Here is a 22340-nt window from a genome sequence, read left to right on the forward strand (position 1 = left end):
CCTTTACGATTTTCCTCATTTTTTATAATCACCTTCCCATTTTTCCTTCTCGATACGGACCGATGACCATGCGGTTTTACACCTTAAGACACTCATGACAATAAACATCACCAGTTTACACGAAACAATATTTCCATATTAACGATGGTTGGCGTTGATATGGACTAAACTACAAAAGTCTAAATTCGTTATTCTACTATCATAGCCGTCATGGTAAAACAGTAAAAGACATGAATGAATGATTGGAACTTGTATTCTATATAACATTTGTTACGGTATGTAATACTTTTCAGTAAGACCAATGACATAGATATATAAAAAATAAAGTTTAGCCACCTTCAGCTAAACTACCATTTCATCCAGCGTGAATAAAAATTATTTATAACGTGGACTCTAACACCTTATTCCCAGACTTTAAATACAGATTTTCATTAAATTGTCTTCAGCCATTTTCTCGTGATGTCCGTACATACAGACAGAAACGACGGAAAATTAAGTTCATTTCATTGTTACTGTGGACACGACCGATACAGAAATGCAATTATTTTAACATTTTGAGCAATGTGGGGAAAAAAACTTATTTTATATACACTGGCGGATAAAATATCCAAACACCATGAAATAAGGAATGTGGAACACGTAAGTGTTGGCAATATATTCATCGAGGTAATATAATTGATTAAAGGTACAAGATTACAAGCTAATATCCGCGCGAGAAAAACCATCGCAAGTGTGGCATGCTGGTCCAATAATAACCGGTGTAATCGCCTGGCTTTTAAATGCAAGGATGCAAACGTGCGTAAATTATGTCGTACAGGTTCGGGATGTCAGCTTGTCGGTTGGAGTTCCATGCCTGTTGCACTTGGTCGGTCAATATAGGGATGGTTAATACCGGTTGTGGGTGACGTTGTGGGTGACGCTGGAGTTGTCGTCCAATGATGTCTCATACGTGCTCGCTTGGGGGGACAGATCAGGGGATCGAGCAGTCCAAGGCAACATGACGACACTCTGTAGAGCACTTTGGGTTACAACAGCCGCAAGGGGGCGTGCATTATCCTGTTGGAAAACACCCCCTACCCAATTCTCCGGCAATGCTGTTCATTAATGGCAGCAAAACACATCGTGTCATCAGGCGGACGTACCCATCTGCAGTCAGGGTGCGTGGGATACCACGAGAGAACTACTGCTGTCATAAAAAATTGCTCCCCAGACCAGAACACCCGGTGAAGGTCCAGAGTGTCGACGCCGCAGACAAGTGGAATGCAGGATGTCACCTGGCCTCCTTCTAACCAACACACGACCATCACTGGCACCAAGGCAGAACCAGCATTCATCGGAAAACACAACGGACTTCCACTCCATCGTCCAATGTGCTCTCGCTTGACAGCGCTGAAGTTGAAGACGGCAGTGGTTTGGATTAAGTGAAATGCACACCGCAGGGCGCGTGGATTGGAGTTGTCCTTCAAGGAACCGATTTTGAACAGTTCGTTGCGTCACTGTGGTGCCAACTGACGCTCGAATTCCTGCTGCAGTCGCAGTCCGCTGCGCCATAGCCATGCGCCCGGTCGTCTTGCGAGCGTACCTTCCCGTGACCAATGCTGCCAGCACACATGCACAATAGAGACATTCCTGCCAAGTCTTTCTGCAATAGCGCGGAAGGAAAATTCACCTTCTCGTAGCCCCATGGTACGGCCTCGTTCAACCGCAGTGAGCTGTTGATACTGGCCTCTTCGTCGTTTTGAAGGCATTCCTGACCTACTCACAATCACTCCATCCAAGCTCACAAGTAACTAAAGCTCTCGCACAGTAGGGTCCGTATTTAAAGCAAACCTGAGGTGCGAAGTCACGGGCCCGCTACTAGCGCCACGTTAATGCGATTTGCTAGAAATTTGAATTAACGTCACCTGTCAGATGTATAAAATATTTTACCGACATTCGTTAATCTAGCACAAGCCCTCCTTGGTGTTTGAATAATTTTTCCCCCAGTGTAAATATAGATTATATACGAATATTTCTTACCTTGGCTAGAGCTATATCATTGTCAAAGTCTTCATGAGAGTATCGATCATGTTTTACTATGTCAGTTACTTTGTACACTAAGCCTCCCTCCGAATGCGACGACGTTCCAGCACGAAGCGTGACATCACCAGGTGAAATACTATATTTAAAAAAACACATTTTTAGTTATGCTAAATTATATCAATTTTCTAATAAAAGTGAATAGCATTAATTTATTTTATTCACCACCATAACAATATCTAAGCGTTTTCAAGCATTTGTGTGGAGTATACCTGACCCTTCAATTTTCCCCATAGGTAAAAATCACAACAATAGCTATGGCCATAAAGTCTATAAAGTATGGCACAGTAGTCAGCTGGTTCGAGTCCCGTTGGCCAAAATCTTCTTCGCCGTTAAAATGTTGGCCGACACGATACAAGAGTTTGTGCTGCACAATTCATAATGGCTAGATTGCGTGTCAAAAGCCTTAATTCCGCCCCATACGTCTCCGCAGTGGTAGAGTGTCGGCCTCCGGATCTCAAGATAGCGGGTTCAAACCCGGCAAAGGTAGTCGGATTTTTGAAGGGCGGAAAAATGTCCATTCGATACTCCATGTCGTACGATGTCGGCATGTCAAAGATCTCTGGTGGCATATTTGGTGTTCACCCGACAAAATTCATTAAGTCTCGGCCATAGACGCCCAAGAGAGTTTCGGTTTACTTGGTCTGCCATCTAGTGGGCCCAGAGTAAAACGGAACGTCGAAATTGACGAGCAGACAGCCAGATGGCGTCAAATTGAAATGTCTGCACACGGTAGCTGAGGCCATACGATTATTATTATTATTATTATTATTATTATTATTATTATTATTATTATTATTATTATTATTATTATTATAAGGCATAGGGAATATGTCGTATATTCATGCACATGGTGGGCAAATTTGAACTAGCCCCGAAAATATTTACAATAGGACTGACGTGCGAGTGAGCCTTGTTAATGAACATCACAGAAGATGCTGGAAATGACCACCGTTGACGTCGATTTCTATGCAGTGCTGTACTCGATTTGTCAAACTGACAGACACTCTTAGCCGATCTTTGCCGTGTGTGATGATTATTGAAGTACACCTAACCCTTCAATTAGATCCACAGGTAAAATCACAGGGAGAGAGATCAGGCGATCGAAGTGGCCAGTTGATTGCAGTGCCTCTGCTGGTGGTTCTCTCCTCATCGAATACCTCATGCACTCTTGACAAGGTTGTCAAAGTGGTGTGTGCTGTTGCACCGTCTTTCTGAACATATCCATACACTCGTTCCATCATGTATAAGTTGATCCACGTATGGTTTAAACAGAGTCTTGACATACAGGTTAGTATTAACAGTTTAGTGAAAGGATCGCATAACACTCGACAACGAAGGCGCGCTTTTTATCGTGAGAACCATTTTCGGTTATATTCAACTGGTCACTAAACACGTCTGCTCATCTCACGCACACTCACTCCAGCATTTCCTGTGGTCGGCAGTTATCCTGTTAATTAACAAAGGTCCATTTCGCATCAGTCTTACAAATATTTTTCGTACCGGGCAGGTTGGCTGTGCGCGTAGAGGCGCGCGGCTGTGAGCTTGCATACGGGAGATAGTAGGTTCGAATCCCACTGTCGGCAGCCCTGAAGATGGTTTTCTGTGGTTTCCCATTTTCACACCAGGCAAATGCTGGGGCTGTACCTTAATTAAGGCCACGGCCGCTTCCTTCCAACTCCTAGGCCTTTCCTATCCCATCGTAGCCACAAGACCTGTCTGTGTCGGTGAACTGTACGTAGTCCTCTCTGCACGTCTTTCGTAACTGTCTGACTCACAGCAGTTAACTGGTAACAACTTATTAAGAACAGAACTGTACCATCACGAATGCACTGTGATGGGCGTTCTGAATATTTACAGTTCCTTGTAAATCTAATCAGTTACTCACACATCAATGGTATACATGTATATAATATAGGAACACTCCTTCTGGGTGCTTAATGTTTTTGATCAGACCGCGTTCTATTTAAAAGTCTAATCGCGTTCGAGTTTTCAACTCAGAAAAGCTTTTCCCTACTCTCTCTCTCTCTCTCTCTCACACACACACACACACACACACACACACACACACACACATACTGGATGGTGCATCGAACTCCTCGCTACTGGTCTACTGGTTAGTTCAAAAATTATATTTGAAGTTAGTGGTCAACGCCAAAGTGATTCCGTATGACACCGCTTGTTCGTGCCGGGTATCCGAATTCGGCAGTGAAAAGAACGGGGCCTGCGGCAAAGGAGCATAATTACAAAGAATTTTACGACCAGCTAGACACACCAGGAGGAGATGCCAATATGTGTCTCCTCGCCAAATCACGTAATCGTTCCACGAAATATATTGGCCATGGTATACATACCAAAGGAGAGCAGACAACATCCTGGAAGACCCATCAACCATCCTCCAATGATGGAATGACTACTTTGCTCCCACCTGCAATGAAGAGTTTCCACGCCCACCAATACTGAGTCCTCAACCAATGTAGGGAACTGCAACGTTATTCAGGTCCATAGAAGTGAATGTCCCATGACGATGTACCAGGTGATAATGTAAAGATACCACGGCAACCTTTGTGTGGAATTTCTTGTCACGCTGTTCAGTCAAATCGTAGTCACCGCATGTGGGTGGGGGATGCGGACGAAGAATACACCCACGATATCCCTCACCTTTCGTAAGAGGTGACTAAGGGACGACCAACGGATGATTGAATTACAACCATGAAACTATTTATGATTAGTACCATCACGCGGGAAACACCAAGGATCGCCTTTACTTGTGAGTTGTACCACTACGTCATGTACATAATAGGTTTTTGATTAGTAGCAGCAGAGACCGGGCGAGTTGGCCGTGCGCGTAGAGGCGCGCGGCTGTGAGCTTGCATCCGGGAGATAGTAGGTTCGAATCCCACTATCGGCAGCCCTGAAGATGGTTTTCCGTGGTTTCCCATTTTCACACCAGGCAAATGCTGGGGCTGTACCTTAATTAAGGCCACGGCCGCTTCCTTCCAACTCCTAGGCCTTTCCTATCCCATCGTCGCCATAAGACCTATCTGTGTCGGTGCGACGTAAAGCCCCTAGCAAAAAAAAAAAAAAAAGTAGCAGCAGAGAGTGGTATATCAAAGTATGAAGGCTTTCACGGCCGGTGTCAATTTAACTTCCACGCCCACCAATATTGAGTCTTCAACCCATGTCTGGACCAGCAATATTATTAACGTCCATAGAAGTGATGTCAGCCCTCAAGCCTTGAGACAGTCGCCAGCGGGATACAGGAGAGAGTACATACACAGCGCCGCAGAAGATGACTACCGCATCAGTAGTCGAAACGTCTGGAAGGAATGAGAGGAGTGGACTACGGCATAAAAGCCCGGGAGGTTTATATGATACTAGCAAAACCCGACAGACGTTGTCCTGCCTGTGTACATTTATTTCCCTTAGCACGTAGGACACTAATATCGGTCGTTTTCGATTACTTTTACATTTCTTCCTCTTCCCTTGGGTGGGAGGGGTGTCCTGCCACCACACTATTTGATAAAAGCAGAAATAAGTTTTAACGAACACATCATAATCTTCACATAGTGTTGGGTAGGCAACCCGCTGATCGGACTTGTCTTGCGGTTTGCTTATCTTCCCCTATATTTTTTTCACCTCTTAGTGCCGAACTACCAATCAGATTTCGTTCAAACCACTTCATAATCCCTCTCAGATGTAATAAGAACAAACTGTGAAAATTTCAACGAAATCGGTCCAGTATTTTTTGAGTCTATTAGCTTCAAACATACCAATATCCAATTTTATATATATAGATAGAGTGGTTCACTGTGCGTTTAAAGCACCTGTAATTAGTACGACTATATGCGGAACACAACGGGCTTACGTTGCCTGTGATTAGTTCCATTTTGTGCGAACCACGGGTTTGGGCGTTTCCTCTGATTAGTACCCACTATGTTAGGAACACCACGGGATAGTTCGGTTCCGTGTTATTAGAACACCTAGGCGAGGAACAAGTTCGGTTTGCTTCGGTTATGAGGGGCGCTGTAATGTGAGAAACACCATAGGTCTTTATTACCTATGCGACGTACGTTACTTGTGAGTAGTACCAAAATGTGTGTAACACCGTGAGTATACGTTACTTTGGATTAGTACCTGCTACATAAGAAATACCATGGATCTAATTTACTAGCGATAAGTACCATTATAAGGGGAGGCACAGAGTAAAGGGGACAGCACATTTAGCATTTATAGACCTGCGAAAAGCTTTCGATTGGGTTCCACACGATCTCATATGGCGATAATTTCAGAGCTGCGGAGTTTCAGAGTTATATGTTCAATAGATCCATCTTCTGTACCGTAACATCACAAGCGTAATTTGATATCCGGCTGGTCTGTCATCGACACCTTCTAACATCATTTTCTTCAAGGTCCCTCCTTTTCACCGCTAGTCTTCGGCCTTTGTATAGATACGGCAACAGCTGGCATTTAATCTCCCATCCCTGGATGCGGATATGCGGATGATGCAGTAGTTCCAAAAAGGTACAGCCTTGCACTTCAGCACCAGGTGAAAAACAGGAAAATTAGATGGGATGAGAATGGGCTGCGACTCAACTTCCAAAGGTTAGAACATCTAGAATGTGGCTTACAAACCAACAGCACCATTAACAGTGTGATCAGACCTTGCAGAAAGTCAACCATTTTAGATATACTTGATCTTCTGTCACATCAGATAATGATGCCACTACTGACGCCCGGATGAGCGTCAGCACAGCATGGGCAAATTGGAGACAGGTTCCTCTGAGATAAAAGGAGCCAATTTATCTGAAGGCTAAAATTTAAAAACCTGTGATAGGGCCAGTTGTCCTTTATGGAGTAGAATATTCCCCTTTGATATAAAAACATGGGCAGATTCCCCATTCTATGCAGACGAGGTTGTTACGATGGACACTAAGACTGACTCTCTTGGACCATGTCCGAAATGAACATGTGCCACATAGACTTGGTGTTGTACAAATAGTAGAGAAAGTAAGAGAGGCTCAACACTGGTTGTATGGCCATGCAATGCGCAGCAACGATAATTCAGCAATAAAGATGGCCCTTCAACTTTAACCACTGGACGCCGATCGCAAGAGAGGCCGTCGAAGAGCTGTATGGACAGTATCGTGGAAGATGCGTGCTGTGGACCTCAAAACTCGAAACGTCCTAGATAGGGCCAAATGGCGAAGATGACACCAATCTGAAGGGGAAATCGTTAGCAAGGAAAGAGAGATAGAGTTAACATTCTGCGCCCAGCCAAGAGCGAGGGACCCACTCAACCGAAAATCAGTACGCTGACAATTCAGCCAAGGAACCGGACATGAAAATCTTCCTTGGCTATTGTAGTGTTAATCTTTTCTTCCTCACTACATATCGTATCCTCTGTTAATAATATTCTAAGATATTTAAACTTCGGGTTTGCTCTATTACCATACTTTTAGTTTTCGTAATAAATTCCTAATCCATATTTCTGACATGAAACATGTAGAGCTTCTGGGAAAATTAGAGGACAAGAATAGCCTATCTGAATAATAGTACCCTATTTGATATGAAAATTCACATTCACAAGATTTAAATATCACCTCTCTCAAAAAGATATATTTCTGGCCTCGGAAGGTTGAACGCCAACGGACTGTGCTGGGGCACTACGTGGCAAATTCAAGTACTTGTAGGGATGATGTACTCAGCTACACTGCCATTCAATAATATGCTATGAATATTTTCTATGTTGTAAGTTAGCAATGGAATAACTTTTCATTCTACTTACCCATTCACACAGTGTGCCGCGGTCAGCACCCACTCCTTGCCAATGATCGAGGCGCCACACATGATAACCCCTTGGTAGTGATAAGAAACCTGAAAGATGGAGATTAGGGATAACATCTTAATGCATAATTTAATATAGGAGAATTAATTATTCCAATAACAATAATGCACAAAAGCCTCCAGAAAATGTCTTACAACTCTTGGAATAGTAGTCTTTGTCGGAAAAACAAGGTGTGTTCTATTATTATTATTATTATTATTATTATTATTATTATTGTCGCTTGGGCCTACTGAGGACCACGGGGCTCGTTTCGACTCCTTGTATGGAAATTCTGTTTTTTCTTTGCCCAGAAGGCTTTCATTTTCTGGCTGTGTGTGCTTGTTTCCTTTCCTCGGTCCTCTTCGGTCGGGTGGTGCCTGTACTCTGTCTGCTGGTGAGAGACTCTGGAAAGACACCTTGAAAGGTTAACTGCCGGAATAATACACGATCCTGTATGGTTTGTTCTGAAATCCCCAGCTATTCTAAGTCGGACTTCACTGTGGTGATCCATTTATTTTTGGACGCTTTCCCTCTGGCTGTAGTGGTAAAGATCTTGCTGGTAAGTCTGTAAGTACTCATACGAGTCAAATACCTATAGAAAGTCAATCGCCTCTTCCTCATGGATGTTCATTTAATCACCCCTACACATTAAGTACAACAACCAAGCCCCGTGGTTTAAGAGCAAAATGAGTGTCGCCTAAAATAAATAAAGAGCCTTCTGGATCCCCCTAATGGCTGTGGCCTGCTGCAATGCAGGGACAATGCTCAGTTTAACTTATCAGGTGTGCAGGTCCTGAAGAGCATTATTATATAGGTTATGTCCAAGTTTGTTTCGTGAGAATGTATCACTGCATGTTGTACACTTCCCTTGTTAAATGCCGAGTTACAACTGCCATCCGATATGTTTCTGCGTTGAACATGAACATCTCTGTCCAACACTAGACGACTGAAGTTTATGCTAGCTGCTTCTTGACATGTCGGCGTGGGTCAAAGCTGCAACGAGAGCACAGGTATGCGATGGCGAGTGGTTGACCTTCTGATGGCTGAATACAAGCTAGTAGGTCTCCTCCTAGCATTATGTAGAGAGAAAGACAGAGAGAGAGAGATTGAATGTTCTCGAGGCGGAAGACGAAAAATAGCGCTGGAAACTAACAATTAAGTTAATAAAGAGAATAATAAAAGGATGCAAACTATGTGAAAAATTCCAGTAGGAATATTAGCAAAACATTCAATAAATAATTTAGAGACCGGGCGAGTTGGCCGTGCGCGTAGAGGCGCGCGGCTGTGAGCTTGCATCCGGGAGATAGTAGGTTCGAATCCCACTATCGGCAGCCCTGAATATGGTTTTCCGTGGTTTCCCATTTTCACACCAGGCAAATGCTGGGGCTGTACCTTAATTAAGGCCACGGCCGCTTCCTTCCAACTCCTAGGCCTTTCCTATCCCATCGTCGCCATAAGACGTATCTGTGTCGGTGCGATGTAAAGCCCCTAGCAAAAAAATAATTTAGAAGAGACTAAATAATAAATTAAAAATACTTAACAATCAGAGAGAAGGCAGCGGCGAAGGTTTACGTCATCGGTACCATTCAAGCGTGAAAGTTGCCGACGACGTGGGCAACTTGTCCAAGTGATAGTAGCCAATAAAAAAAATTGGGATTAATGACCACAAGGTCAGAATACGTGCCAAGTAATCACAGAAAATAGTTTTCATTACCTGTGACATGAACACACGCCAAGGGTGAACTTATACTCTTCCAGATTGAAGATTTACTTGAATTAGGAGCAAGTTCCAGGTAACATCAATAAATAACGAAGTTGAACAAAAACGAGAGGTACCGAGATTTAAAAAGTGTGAATATAAATTTGCCATCATATTCCGAGTAAGTTCACATGAAGCATGAACCATACTGGGAGGAGGGCAGGAAGAAGAGCATATGAACTTAAAGTCAAGCAAGAAGTCATATCTGTTGAGAAAACGCCATAGCACATACTATAATGATAATTCTTTTCAACAACAGTATGCACATGCCATTTGTTGGACTGTGTTTACACTATTTAGGCTAACACTGTATATCAATCAATCAATCAATCAATCAATCAATCAATCAATCAATCAATCAATCAATCAATCAATCAATCAATCAATCAATCAATCAATCAATCAATCAATCAATCAATCAATCAATCAATCAATCAATCAATCAATCAATCAATCAATCAATCAATCAATCAATCAATCAATCAATCAATCAATCAATCAATCAATCAATCAATCAATCAATCAATCAATCAATCAATCAATCAATCAATCAATCAATCAATCAATCAATCAATCAATCAATCAATCAATCAATCAATCAATCAATCAATCAATCAATCAATCAATCAATCAATCAATCAATCAATCAATCAATCAATCAATCAATCAATCAATCAATCAATCAATCAATCAATCAATCAATACTGATCTGCACTTTGATATTTTCTCCCAGATCCCCTGTTAGTTGTTTATCTAGTTCTTTCTAATGATTTCAAATCAATTAGAAATTTTTCGAAGATATCGCTCGATTAATTATACCCATCCCTAATTCCTCTTCCTATAAATGAATAAGAGCTCCGGTTTGTACTAATTAATCCATCGCTATCAAAAAAAGAATGTGTAATTTTAAATGACACTGGAGTAATAACAATTTAATAAATACAATTCAGTCTTAAAAAGGAGGAATACAGAGAATCGAATTCCAGGTACAGCGGAATGTCACGCTCTCCACGATGCAAAATATCATATGATAACGTGAATCTGACTTTGAATACCAGATACAGAACGATTACTCACAGACGCCTTTGCCTAAATCCTTAAATTCAATACAGAGATCCAATTTAAATGTGTGTATTAACAAGTCACACCTGGTATGGAAAATCCTTTATGTCTGCGAATTCACCTCCGACGATCCTACCACTCTCCGGAGTGTTCGCTGAAACATAAAATGAAGACAGCATACTGACTTTAAACTAGACAAATTATTTCCGAAACACACTTACAATCGGTATTTTGGATTAGGAGAGTAAGGAATACTTCATTGTGGATAGCAAGGGGAGGTACGATGCTTTATGGAACAGTGATCGAATGAAAATGTTAAAATTTTAAAATTAAAACAAGCAGACTTATTTTCCAAACATCAGAAACCTGTATGTAAGGTACACAGAACGATGGCTCGGTTCAACATAAACGAAGAGAATAATAGTAAAGATAGATACATGATTTTTTTAGGTGCTTTACGTGCTTTGTTCACTATTCAAACTGCAGACTCCTTAGTAAGTAGCTAGATACATGCCATTCAGCTATTGCACCCTCATAAAATGAAGAAAAAATAATATTTTGAGTTCCTAGGTGAAAATAACACTTCAAATGGGCAATGATTTATTATCAGTAACTACGAAAATACCCGTGCTTCGCTATGGCTTTAAACTGAAAGTTATTATTCAAAATTTTACATTTTGGAGAGTACACTCTCGGCTGAGCTTGTAAAACACACCCTCATTTGGTACATCAAACGGTTTGTTGGAATGATTATTTTCTGACTAGCTGATGTACCCGTGCTTCGCTACGGAATTCTAAATTTTACACTGAATTCTAGGTTAGGTAGTGTAAACGTTGTGAGCAAGATTGTATTAAGTTGCATAGCTCTTAAAGTTGCCCTAGAAGCACGACGGGCAAGTCACCAATGTCTTTTCTCATATGAAGACTGGGTTAGGGAATTTTCATTGTAATGGTAGGCCAGCTTGCCTACCGTCAGTCGCAATCAGGTTGGGGAGTTTTCATTATAATGGCAGACGCTCACCCTTCGCTTGCCTTTATAGATTCTCAGAAAGACTCTCTTAGTGGTTTTCCCAATGAAATGAACATGGGTCATTACTATGACGTCAGTAGGAATGGCACGATTAAAAGCAATGCCTTCATATGAAATACTCGATCAAATGAAAAACCACACATTTTCTCACTTTTAATGAACAGTACTATGCTGCCGAACTAACAGTCCAAAGCTACAGAGCTGGAATTACCAAGACGTAGACATCCGTGATCCGTAAACAATCTTCGTCCTTTTTTCGGCGGGGCGGAGGGGTTTCAAATAGTAGATAGTCCCAGGGCAAAAACTATGCCCGTTTACTTATCTGTTCCCTGGGAGTACCCGATGAGTCAGAAAATCTCAATTCACTACACTGACGGGGGAAAGAACTATCTGACGTGGAGGCAATTTTTCCTCCAAGACAGAGAAGAAACCACATCTTCGCTGCTAATTTGAATAATGTAGGTTTAATGAAAGTGAAGAGGAAGAAGCTTTTCCTAAGAAACGGCTCTTTTCAGGGTTGAATTTTGAGTTATTTAGTGAATTGTGGTACTATAATTTGGAATAGGGCTAAATTGTAATTCCAGTCCAGTTCATACTACTAATACTAACTGAGCCTCTGACTTATGTGCGCACACTGCTCATTCAAAACAGCGCGTCATTGTAGGTATCGAATAGCTGGCATACTATGATGAACCAGTGTGTTATGTACCAGCAGTATCAGAAAATGTATGAACCAGAGGATTGGCATGCTAAAGAAGAAAGTTATCTAACTCCTCAGCTATTTCCGCCAATATTCAGTTACACTGTTATACTCGATACGCAGATGTAATCCCATCTATCGGAGTTGAATGTCAGCATAAGAGACAAAGAACATTTCAACAAACAACGGTCAGTGTAATGTTATTGTTGATCTATGTTATGCGCTTTCGTTATTGTAGGCCTTCACATTATTAATTGTCTTCCGGTTCTGAAATACCACTCTTATCATAGTCGGTACGGTAAAACTGCATAAAACATAAATGATCGGAAATTATTTTCTCTTTAAGTTTTGTTATGTAGTACTTTTCCATAGGACCAAGAACATAGGTATTTAAAAATTAAATTTTAGGTGCCTTCCCCTAAACTACCATTTCACCCAGGGTGAATAACATTGTTTATAGCTTAAACTGTAGTTTCTTTTCCCCGACTCTATATACCGATTTTCATTAAATTCTCTTTACCCATTTTGTCGGGGCTCGGCGTTGATATGGACTTAGCAACAAAAATCCAAATTCATGAATATCCCTGTTATCATAGCCGGTACGGTAAAAATGCATAAGACGTAAATGATGAGAAATTTAATTCTATATAACTTGAGTTATGTAGTATTTATCGATATGACCACTAATAATATAAATATTTGAGAATTGAATTTTAGGCCTTCCCCTAAACTACCATTTCACTCAGCGTGAATAAAATAATTTATAGCCTAGATTGTAGCGGCTCACCCCCCGACTCTACATACCGATTTTTATTAAATTCTCTTCAGCCGCTTTCTCGTGATGCGTGTACATACATACATTCATTCATACATACATACATACATACATACATACAGACAGACAGACAGACAGACAGACATTACGGAAAAGTAAATTCTGCATTTCCTTGTTACTGTGGACATGATCGATACAGAAATACCATTTTTTTCAAATTCTGAGCAATGTACAGACAAAACTCTTATTTTATATATATAGATATAACACACGTTTGAAACCCGTATGAGAAATTGGAATGTTTAAAACAATAACTTATTTAATATTTGGGACGTCGAACAGTAATAGAGCATTAAACGATTTTTAAGGGTTGAAAGTTGTTAAATATTTATTAACATCTAGGATATACGAGGCCACCCTTCTTGTACAATTTTAATTTCGTGCCTGAAACGGTTTCGGAGGAATGGATATTCCCCTTTTGAAAGTCAATCACCATCTAAACCGCACAGTGAAGAAATATTTTGAAGTATACGAGATTTTACACCTAAGACATAAAATAAGCACCTTCTCGTAAAAGTACAACTTTTGTCAAACGGTTTTGGAGGGATGAATAATTTCGTATCTGGAGCTAACCCAGTTTAACACTTTCTGGGTGGAACGGTTAAAATATTTCCCATTTCACGTCTAGGATTTAGGTATATACCGCTAACTGGATTTTTGTCTTCGTACGTAAAGCCGTTTTGGAGGAAGGAATACATTTGTTTTCGGATCTTAACCTCCATTTAACTCCCTGAGGGGTTAAATTTGTTTCAGATATTCTGTTAGTTAACACCTAGAATATAATTTGAATTTGAATTCGCGCGTAATCTCCGCAAAGCTATGACCCATGCGTCGTGCGCCGATGATCATCCCTCGTTCAAAGTCGGTTAACTCGCAACGTGCTGCCTGCCATCTTCAGGATAATACTGTCCGTGGCAGACTGCTCATCTACGCCGCAGCTAGCCGCAACGATCAGGGTTCATACATGGCACAGTTTCTAATGGGGCACCACTTCCCGTACTTTTGGCGATTCAGTGTGTACCGTACCCAGGGGTAAATACCCTCTAGGACGATGCCTCCATTCCTGTATGAACATCCGACTAACTCAGGGTTGGGCAGAGTGTGGGTTGGTTGTCGATTGGGTCAGGATAAAGTCGAAGTTCTACACTAAAATAGCAATCAATGACAGGAAATGGAGGTATAACACGAATGAGAAACAATCATAGGGGGTAAGATGGATTTATTAACAAATATCCCCGATCAAATCACACGAAAATAAATGAATAAAAAAAATAATAACTTGTAAAAAAATGAACTCAAAGTAATAAAATAAATCGAAATCAGAAACGTTAAATGAGTGATTGTACAAATTTGACATTAAAAGAAAAACAAGTTCAACAAAGAACATTAATATAAATCAAGATTGAGTAACATCTCATAGTCCAATGTTTATGTTATATGGCAACAAGTGTACGCAAACACTGCCACATGGTGTTTCGGTATGGAGTTTCACACTATCGCATCCCAACGATACGGTTTCAAAATTAAGTTACTCCCGAGAATCATCAAACTATTTCCGTAAAATCAAAGTTACATCATGTGAAAAATTACGACGGAAAGAAAAAATACTTAAGACGCACCGGACGCTATGTAAGGTATGCAAAATACTAGGGGCAAATCCTACACTATATTTACAATAATTCAAATAATCAAACTAAACATATATATACATCGGATATCGAGTAAAGTCTTAAATGCTACACTGCTTCTAATGTGAATCCCGGTTCACTACAAAAGATCTAGACAGAACTAGATAAACCAACAATACATCAGCACTCGGGCTGTTCCCTTTAAAAACAACGAGACAAGGTATATAATCACAAAATAATAAGGTAAAACCATCCTGTAAGAGAAAAACATATAAATAATCCTTGATGTCATGAAGAAAGCAATGGGCAACATTGCCTCCTTCTGCTGCGTTTGAGCGCTCAACAGCGCGGTCATCCGTCATGTACTTCCGGGTAGATTACGAGCTGTGAAGAAATATTGAACTCCACTACGCTAAAGATTGGATTTTGTCTCCCGTGGCCGCCGCAAGGAAATACTGTCTCTTTCACACATGCCGATAACACAGGCCAGGAATCAGTTTGCCATGAGATAACGCCCATCATCAACTATACGGAAACTCCCGTATATTAGTTTCTTCTTAGCATGCTTGGGCCATTTAACAACATCAGACTCAATAGTCTGGAATTAACACTGTTCATTCTGATCACAATATACTCAGAAGACGCTAGGCAGACACACACATCTGCATAATTTCTCTCTATCTTGTCAAGCATACAATCGGCCTGCACCAATACATTATAATTAAGCATGCAATTATTATCTCATCATTCCTCATGAATCCTACTGGCCTTTCCACATAACGAGACGCTGTTCGAGTCCTTGGCAGACCATCAGGCAAACAGAATCCAACTTAACTTCAAAGATCTTAATTTAACAACGACGTTCTGCAGCTCCTTCTGGCAGCTTCTGTAAAACCATGCATCATGCAAAATAGCTATACCTGTCTCTCTGAATAACCGAAATAAAATAAATTGATACGTGTTTGACGTAATATAGAAATGAACCTGTCGATCTAGCCCTTCTAGCCTATATTTAAGGAAAACTCGGAATATCCTACTCTAAGTACTATATTTACAACAATAGCTGATCCTATCAATCCCTCATTTTCCCAAACACCTAATCATAAAGCAAAATGAAAATAAAATAAACATGCATTAATCTCGTATCCGAATCTACCATAGTGACAAAATTAAACAAATACATGCCGTCAGGCTTACTTTAAATGAAAATAAAAATTATATCTACACTGCCCTAGTACCTTAACATAACTTACATATCATGCCATATATGATACGTGCATCTTACTTTATGATGACTCTCGGGATACCAGGATAGCAGCTTACATCCCCACTAATTTTTGGGATCTACACCATGTTAATCACATCCTTAACATGTGGGAATGCACTTCCTTCCTCTGCAGGTGTATCCATCATCTTGCTGGAAAACAATTCACTGGAACACAGAAGACTATAGTTGATAATCTCTTCGCTGCTTAATGCTGCGAGCCGAAATACCCTTTCTTTTACCAGATCAGCTAACACACTGATTCACATATATATAACACACTTCACTAAAAGGGTAAAATTGCAGTTTTAAAAGCAGCCCACGGTTCGGTACGGAAGTTCCACGCGAATACGCACCCGTCGCGAAATAGTGAAACACTAGCACGTTTCTACAACACTTGTTACTCAGCGGTCACTACACCGTCTTTATCGATTAAAAGTAAACTCTGTCAAAGCACAGTAAATATTACGACTGCACAATTTGAAGCATCAATGAGAACCAGTTACTATTTCTGGAATAACGCCACGTTAATTACAACCACCAGACACAGAGTTGGTACATCCGCACTGTTCAAACTTTTCCTACAGAGTGCCGAGTTAGTACATCCGTACTGCTCAAATTTCAACTACAGAGTGACGCTCTCCAGAGCTTGGGTTACTGAGGAGGCTTCGGTGACGCTAATAATGTTGGGGTTCCCGGGTATCTGAACCAACCACCAATCAGAGAGTTCGTCATGTATGATGATACAATACTTATTGTGATATATTTATAAAACACAGCTCAAACATTAGCAAATCTCTTCCACCAATTTCTATAATTCATTTCCAAATAAATCTAACTTCAGAGACTGTGGAAAACCAATTGTCTACAGAAACTGACTTTATCCACAGAGCATGTTGGTCATCCTGGAATTAATATTTGGCGCGGTGTAGCCTCCAGGTTTGCCAAATCCTTAAGTTCCCATTGGCTGAAATATCTCGCTTGGTCAGCATCTAATACACGTGTCGGTCCTTGCCAGCGCGTGGGTACGCTTACTTTCTCACGGTCATACGGAAATATGAAGCAATATCCAGCAACTTACAGTCTTGCTCAACATCCGGTATTAACTATCTTGGGATACGATACTTTAACATATTAGACTGTATCTTTTATTAATATATTTCACATATTTGGTCAAATAATGTTCCAATTATTATTATGGGCCGGTCGGATACGGCTCAAGTGTATACGAAAATGAAGAAATTACTGAGTATTATAGTTGTACAAGTACCGGGCGAGTTGTCCGTACGGTTAGAGTCGCGCAGCCGTGAGCTTGCATCCCGGAGATAGTGGGTTTGAGCCTCACTGTCGACAGCCTAGGAAGATGGTTTTCCGTGGTTTCCCATTTTCGCACCAGGCAAATGTTGGGGCTGAACCTTAATTAATGCCACGGCTGCTTTCTTCCCACTCCTAGGCCCTTCCTATCCCATCGTCGCCATAAGACCTATCTGTGCGACATAAAGCAAATAGCAAAGAAAAAAAGACAAAGTCGTACAAGTTGAGTGAAATTTAATACTGCATTTTCACTTTAATCAGGTTTAAACGTAAACTTGTTCTATACGGTGAATACGTCTAATTAAGTCACGATCTGTATCATTTTCCACCTCATTCGACTACTAACATAAATCTCGGTTATTACGACACTCGTTTATAACGACACAACTTATTAGGTCCCCTGGATGTCGTTATAACCAAGTTATACTCTATGTATAAGATTTTATACCCTGTGATTACATGGCTTCAGATTAATATGCAACACATGGTAGTATGGCGCACCTTTATGGGTACAAAATTATATTATTAAATTCATTTTTTCTTTAATCTGAAGTAATATTTTAACTATCCCCACTTTTCCAAAGTCAAGTCGATGGAAAACACTTGCTACATTCCAGCTCATCACATGGTAATTTGTCATTCCCTGCAACTTTTAGTTTTACACACGCATTTTATCGTAATTCACGAACAGATGTTTTCATGAAATTATTCATCGTGGCGTATTTTATTGATATGTACGGCTTTTATTTGGTTCAACTTCTTGTATGAATTGCCAGCGTACTGTCCTTCGGTAGAATAGGTCTCAAATTCGATTCCCGGCCGAGCTGAGGATTTAAACCCTCTTTGGTTAATTCCTCCAGTACGGAGACTGGGTGCTCCTGTTCGTCTTAATACACTTCTCTTTATCCACACGAAGTCCGGGTCCACGGCCAAATGCTTAGCGTGCTAGCCTTTGCTCCAGAGGATCTCGGGCTTGATTCTCGGCCTGCACGCGGATTTTAAACTTCATTGGTTCATTCCAATGTCTTGGGAGCTGCGTGTGTGTGTGTGTCGTCTTCATAATTATAATTTATCACAGATAGGGCGCAGGTCGCCTATAAGGTGTCAACTCGAAAGACTTGTACAAGACTCTTCGGCAGCCACACGCCATTCATTAATTAATTAACCCACACGAAGCACACCTCCAACCACCACAGACACACGCAATAGTAAATGCATCACGCTACATAAGGTTGATGTCAGAAAGGGCATCCGGTCATAAAAGTAGGTCAAATACACATCAAGATCTGACCCCAATAATCTATGAAAAGCCAGGAACAGGAAGAACACAATGGATATTTAAAAAAATGATTTGTGGTGCAACAATTAACCGGCTGTTTGGCTGAATAGTTAGTTCTTCATAACACGGGTCTCCCAGTTTAATTACCGGTCTGGTCGGGGATTTTAATTACGTCGAGTTAATGTCTCTTATTTGTGGACTGGATGTTAGTGTTTGTCCCAGATCACAGGACACGACACTACACGACACATTGCCAAACACCACAGAAATGACGCAATAGTAAATGCATCCCTTCACATAGGCTTGGTATCAGCAAGGGCGTTCAGCCGTAAAACAGGAACAAATGTACATCATCAGCAGCATCTGTATATACACAACACAAACTGCACCAACGACCACGGGAAAATTGGAGGAAGAATTGGTGAAAGAATTTAAAATGTTACGATTAAAGGAATAAAATATTCTCAAGGAGATACATAATATGGTTTTACGTTCATCTAACTCAGTTTTCTAGTTGACACTGTGTACTACACCACATCTCTTACTTGCCGGTAAATCTACTGACACGAGGCTGACTTAGTTGAACCCAGTCAAAGGTCATCGCTAGGGCCCGGATGTTTATGCAGTAATAGGTTAGAATGCAAACTTCCTGAAGCGAGTAACAAGTATAGTCTACCTTCACAACGACTATGCTACGGGGTTTGCATAAACAATAGGGGTACGGCCCATCAAAACCCCTATAATTTATGTTACTCTTGCTACATTATGGAAAAGCGGGTGGCCGACACTTCCTACTAACCAAATTAGTTTGCAATCTAAGCGGTTACTGCATAAAAATCCGGGCCCTAGTCATCGCACTGTACCAGACTAGACCCTGCCAACTTGGATTCAGAAAGTCAACACTCTTCCTGCTGGCCCACTTTGCACGCCTATCTTAGACATTTTTAGAGAGTATATTATAGATTTTAGCAAAGTAATATATTCAATTAATGTAGTATTTATTGTGAAAGATACATTATTCTAAAGAAATTGAAACATGCATACTCGAAATGATGAGTAAGCCTTTAAAAGTAAATGACCATTACTTAATGGGTGGTAATGAATGCATATAAACTGTCGATATTTAAATTAAGGAGCATCTGTATTAATTGAATTATTAAATTATTAAAACAAATTGCTTTCAACTAAATGTTAAAACTAGCGAAATTTGTATCTCCTCCTGAAAATGAAACAGATACATAGATCGGGAAAAGAAAGGCATCCACCTTAACGAGATGCCAGTGACTGTGCATGGTAAGTTGTCTCCCATATTAAAATGTTGCGATAAGTGTGCAGTTTATTTTAATCTAAAATAAATGTGTGTTTGACAACACAAACAATATGTTATACCTGATGAAGAAAGGGCAGCTAGGTCAGCCAGAATGAAGAGGTTTTGGGAAAGGAAGAAGATGATGCAAGCTAAATTTTCAGTTAATTCTTTGTTAACGTAAATGTATTTGGGTTTGATTTAAGTGCTCCAATGTAGGCGTAAACTATGTAAATAAATAAATAAATAAATGTGTGTTTGTCCAACGCTTGTCCCGTTTCTCTACGGGGTCGGGTATGAGGTCAGATTAATCTGTCGCGGGGGGTTTCTATGACCGAATGCCATTCCTGACGTCAACCACATCAGAGAAGTTAATGAGATGAAATAAATGGCGTGATAACTGGTAGTGCCAACGGCCGTAGCCGTCCCGTGAGATCTCCGAAGTTAAGCACATTGGACGTGGTCAAGATTTGGATGGGTTGCCACGGACTGTTGGTGGGGAGTAAGGGAATGGAGGAGCGGAAAGGAGCTGACCACCCTACCGTACGTAAACTCCAGCTCAGGCACACCTCTGCAAAGTTTCGGACCTGCCTTCGGGCAGAACACACCCTTTTAAATGATAGTAGGAAGGGAGAGGGTGAAACTCGGTGCCGGCACATAGCCTACTCCTGTCGAATAGCACCAGGTGTATGCTCAAATTTCAGTATCTCCATCCGACGGACGAATCACCATCAACAGCTTCGTATCCCCTCACTCCATACGAGCACTGCGCAAAGGTTTGTGATTTAATCCAGGCATTTGGCACACAATCTAGTGATTAGAAATGATATACGACGGACGAATCATCATCAACAGTGGCATACACCATCACTCCATTAGAGCACTGTGAAAAGGATTAGAATTTAATCTAGGCATCTGGCACGTGAATAAAAATTGTATACCACCATCACCATCACCACCACCACCACCCTACCCTGCCGGCCCACATTCTAATGGCGAATGATTTTTGACCAACGGGATTCGAACCGACTAACCACGCTGTCAGACCGTTTAGATTTCAACGTCTTAACGATCATGGACACCATCAATCACTACTGATCTGCATTTAGGGCAGTCGCCCAGGTGGAAGATTACCTATCCGTTGATTTCCTAGCCTTTTCTTAAATGGTTGCAAAGAAATGGGAAATTTATTTTACATCTCCCTTGGTAAGTTATTCCATTCCCTAACTCCCCTTCTTATAAACGAATATTTGCCCCAATTTGTCCTCTTGAATTCCAACTTTATCTTCATATTGTCATCTTTCCTACTTTTAAAGACATAATCTAAACTTATTCGTCTACTGATGTCCACCCACGCCATCTCTCCACTGACAGCTCGGAACATACCATTTAGTCGAGCAGCTCGTCTCCTTTCTCCCAAGTCTTCCCAGCCCAAACTTTTCAACATTTTTGTAACGCTACTCTTTTGTCGGAAATCGCCCAGAACAAACCGAGCTGCTTTTCTTTGGATTTTTTCCAGGTCCTGAATCAAGTAATCCTGGTAAGGGTCCCATACACCAGGCGGGCTATCTAAAATAAATAACACATCTTATGAATATTTCACTCACCAAAGCAGAAACCCAGTAAATTGATGAGAATCTGAAGTCGCAGCATTGTAGAGTCACTTCAATGAAAGAAATATAATGTATGTATTACTCCTTTCCCGGAGGTTGTTGCCACTGAGAATGATCTCTCTCGTCTAATTCCTAGAAATGTATCAGCGCAAAACTGTATGGGTAACCTTGAAGACAGCTCCTTCCTTCTCTCTCTCTGTATTTCCCCCTCTCTATCTGCTTAGGCTATATGCAAATTGTGTATATTCCCGTAAGAAGGTTCAGGTTTGAAAAGTACGCACTCCGTTAAACGCGGCTGGGCTCTTAACACCTTGACTTTGAGTACATATCGTGCATTCCATCTCATAAACCCAACGAAGTGAGCCTTCCTGTGATCTGTGATAGTGCCGGGCTGAGTTGCTTAAACGATTGAGGAGCTGGCCTTCTGAGCCCAACTTGGCAGGTTCGATCCTGGATCAGTCGTCAGGTATTCGAAGGTGCTCGAATACGTCATCCATGTGTCCATAAGTAATCGAAAGTATGAATTATGCATGTGAAAATTCCAAACTGACTTAACATCGATTAATAGAGAAAAATCAAACGTAAAAGGGATACAGATACGGCAAAAAGTCATAAGACCAAGGTTGTAGATCATTCCAAATTGA

At 40.9% G+C, this 22340-nt stretch overlaps 1 protein-coding gene across 4 annotated transcripts in view; it reads right to left on the bottom strand.

Annotated features, from left to right (window-relative positions):
• Nucleotides 1-21824, bottom strand: part of LOC136867376 (trypsin-1) — a 286922-nt gene extending 265098 nt beyond the window's left edge. For all 4 annotated transcript variants that reach the window (XM_067144554.2, XM_067144557.2, XM_067144553.2 and 1 more), the window contains exons 1-4: nucleotides 21691-21824; nucleotides 10814-10881; nucleotides 7868-7956; nucleotides 2020-2158 (exon numbers count right to left, since the gene is read on the bottom strand). In XM_067144554.2, the coding sequence (XP_067000655.2) occupies nucleotides 2020-2158; nucleotides 7868-7956; nucleotides 10814-10881; nucleotides 21691-21736 (342 nt within the window). In that variant the 5' untranslated portion in view covers nucleotides 21737-21824. The remainder of the gene's footprint in view (nucleotides 1-2019; nucleotides 2159-7867; nucleotides 7957-10813; nucleotides 10882-21690) is intronic.
• Nucleotides 21825-22340: the final 516 nt, after the last annotated feature.

This window comes from Anabrus simplex, chromosome 3, assembly GCF_040414725.1.
Source record: "Anabrus simplex isolate iqAnaSimp1 chromosome 3, ASM4041472v1, whole genome shotgun sequence".
NCBI lineage: Eukaryota > Metazoa > Arthropoda > Insecta > Orthoptera > Tettigoniidae > Anabrus > Anabrus simplex.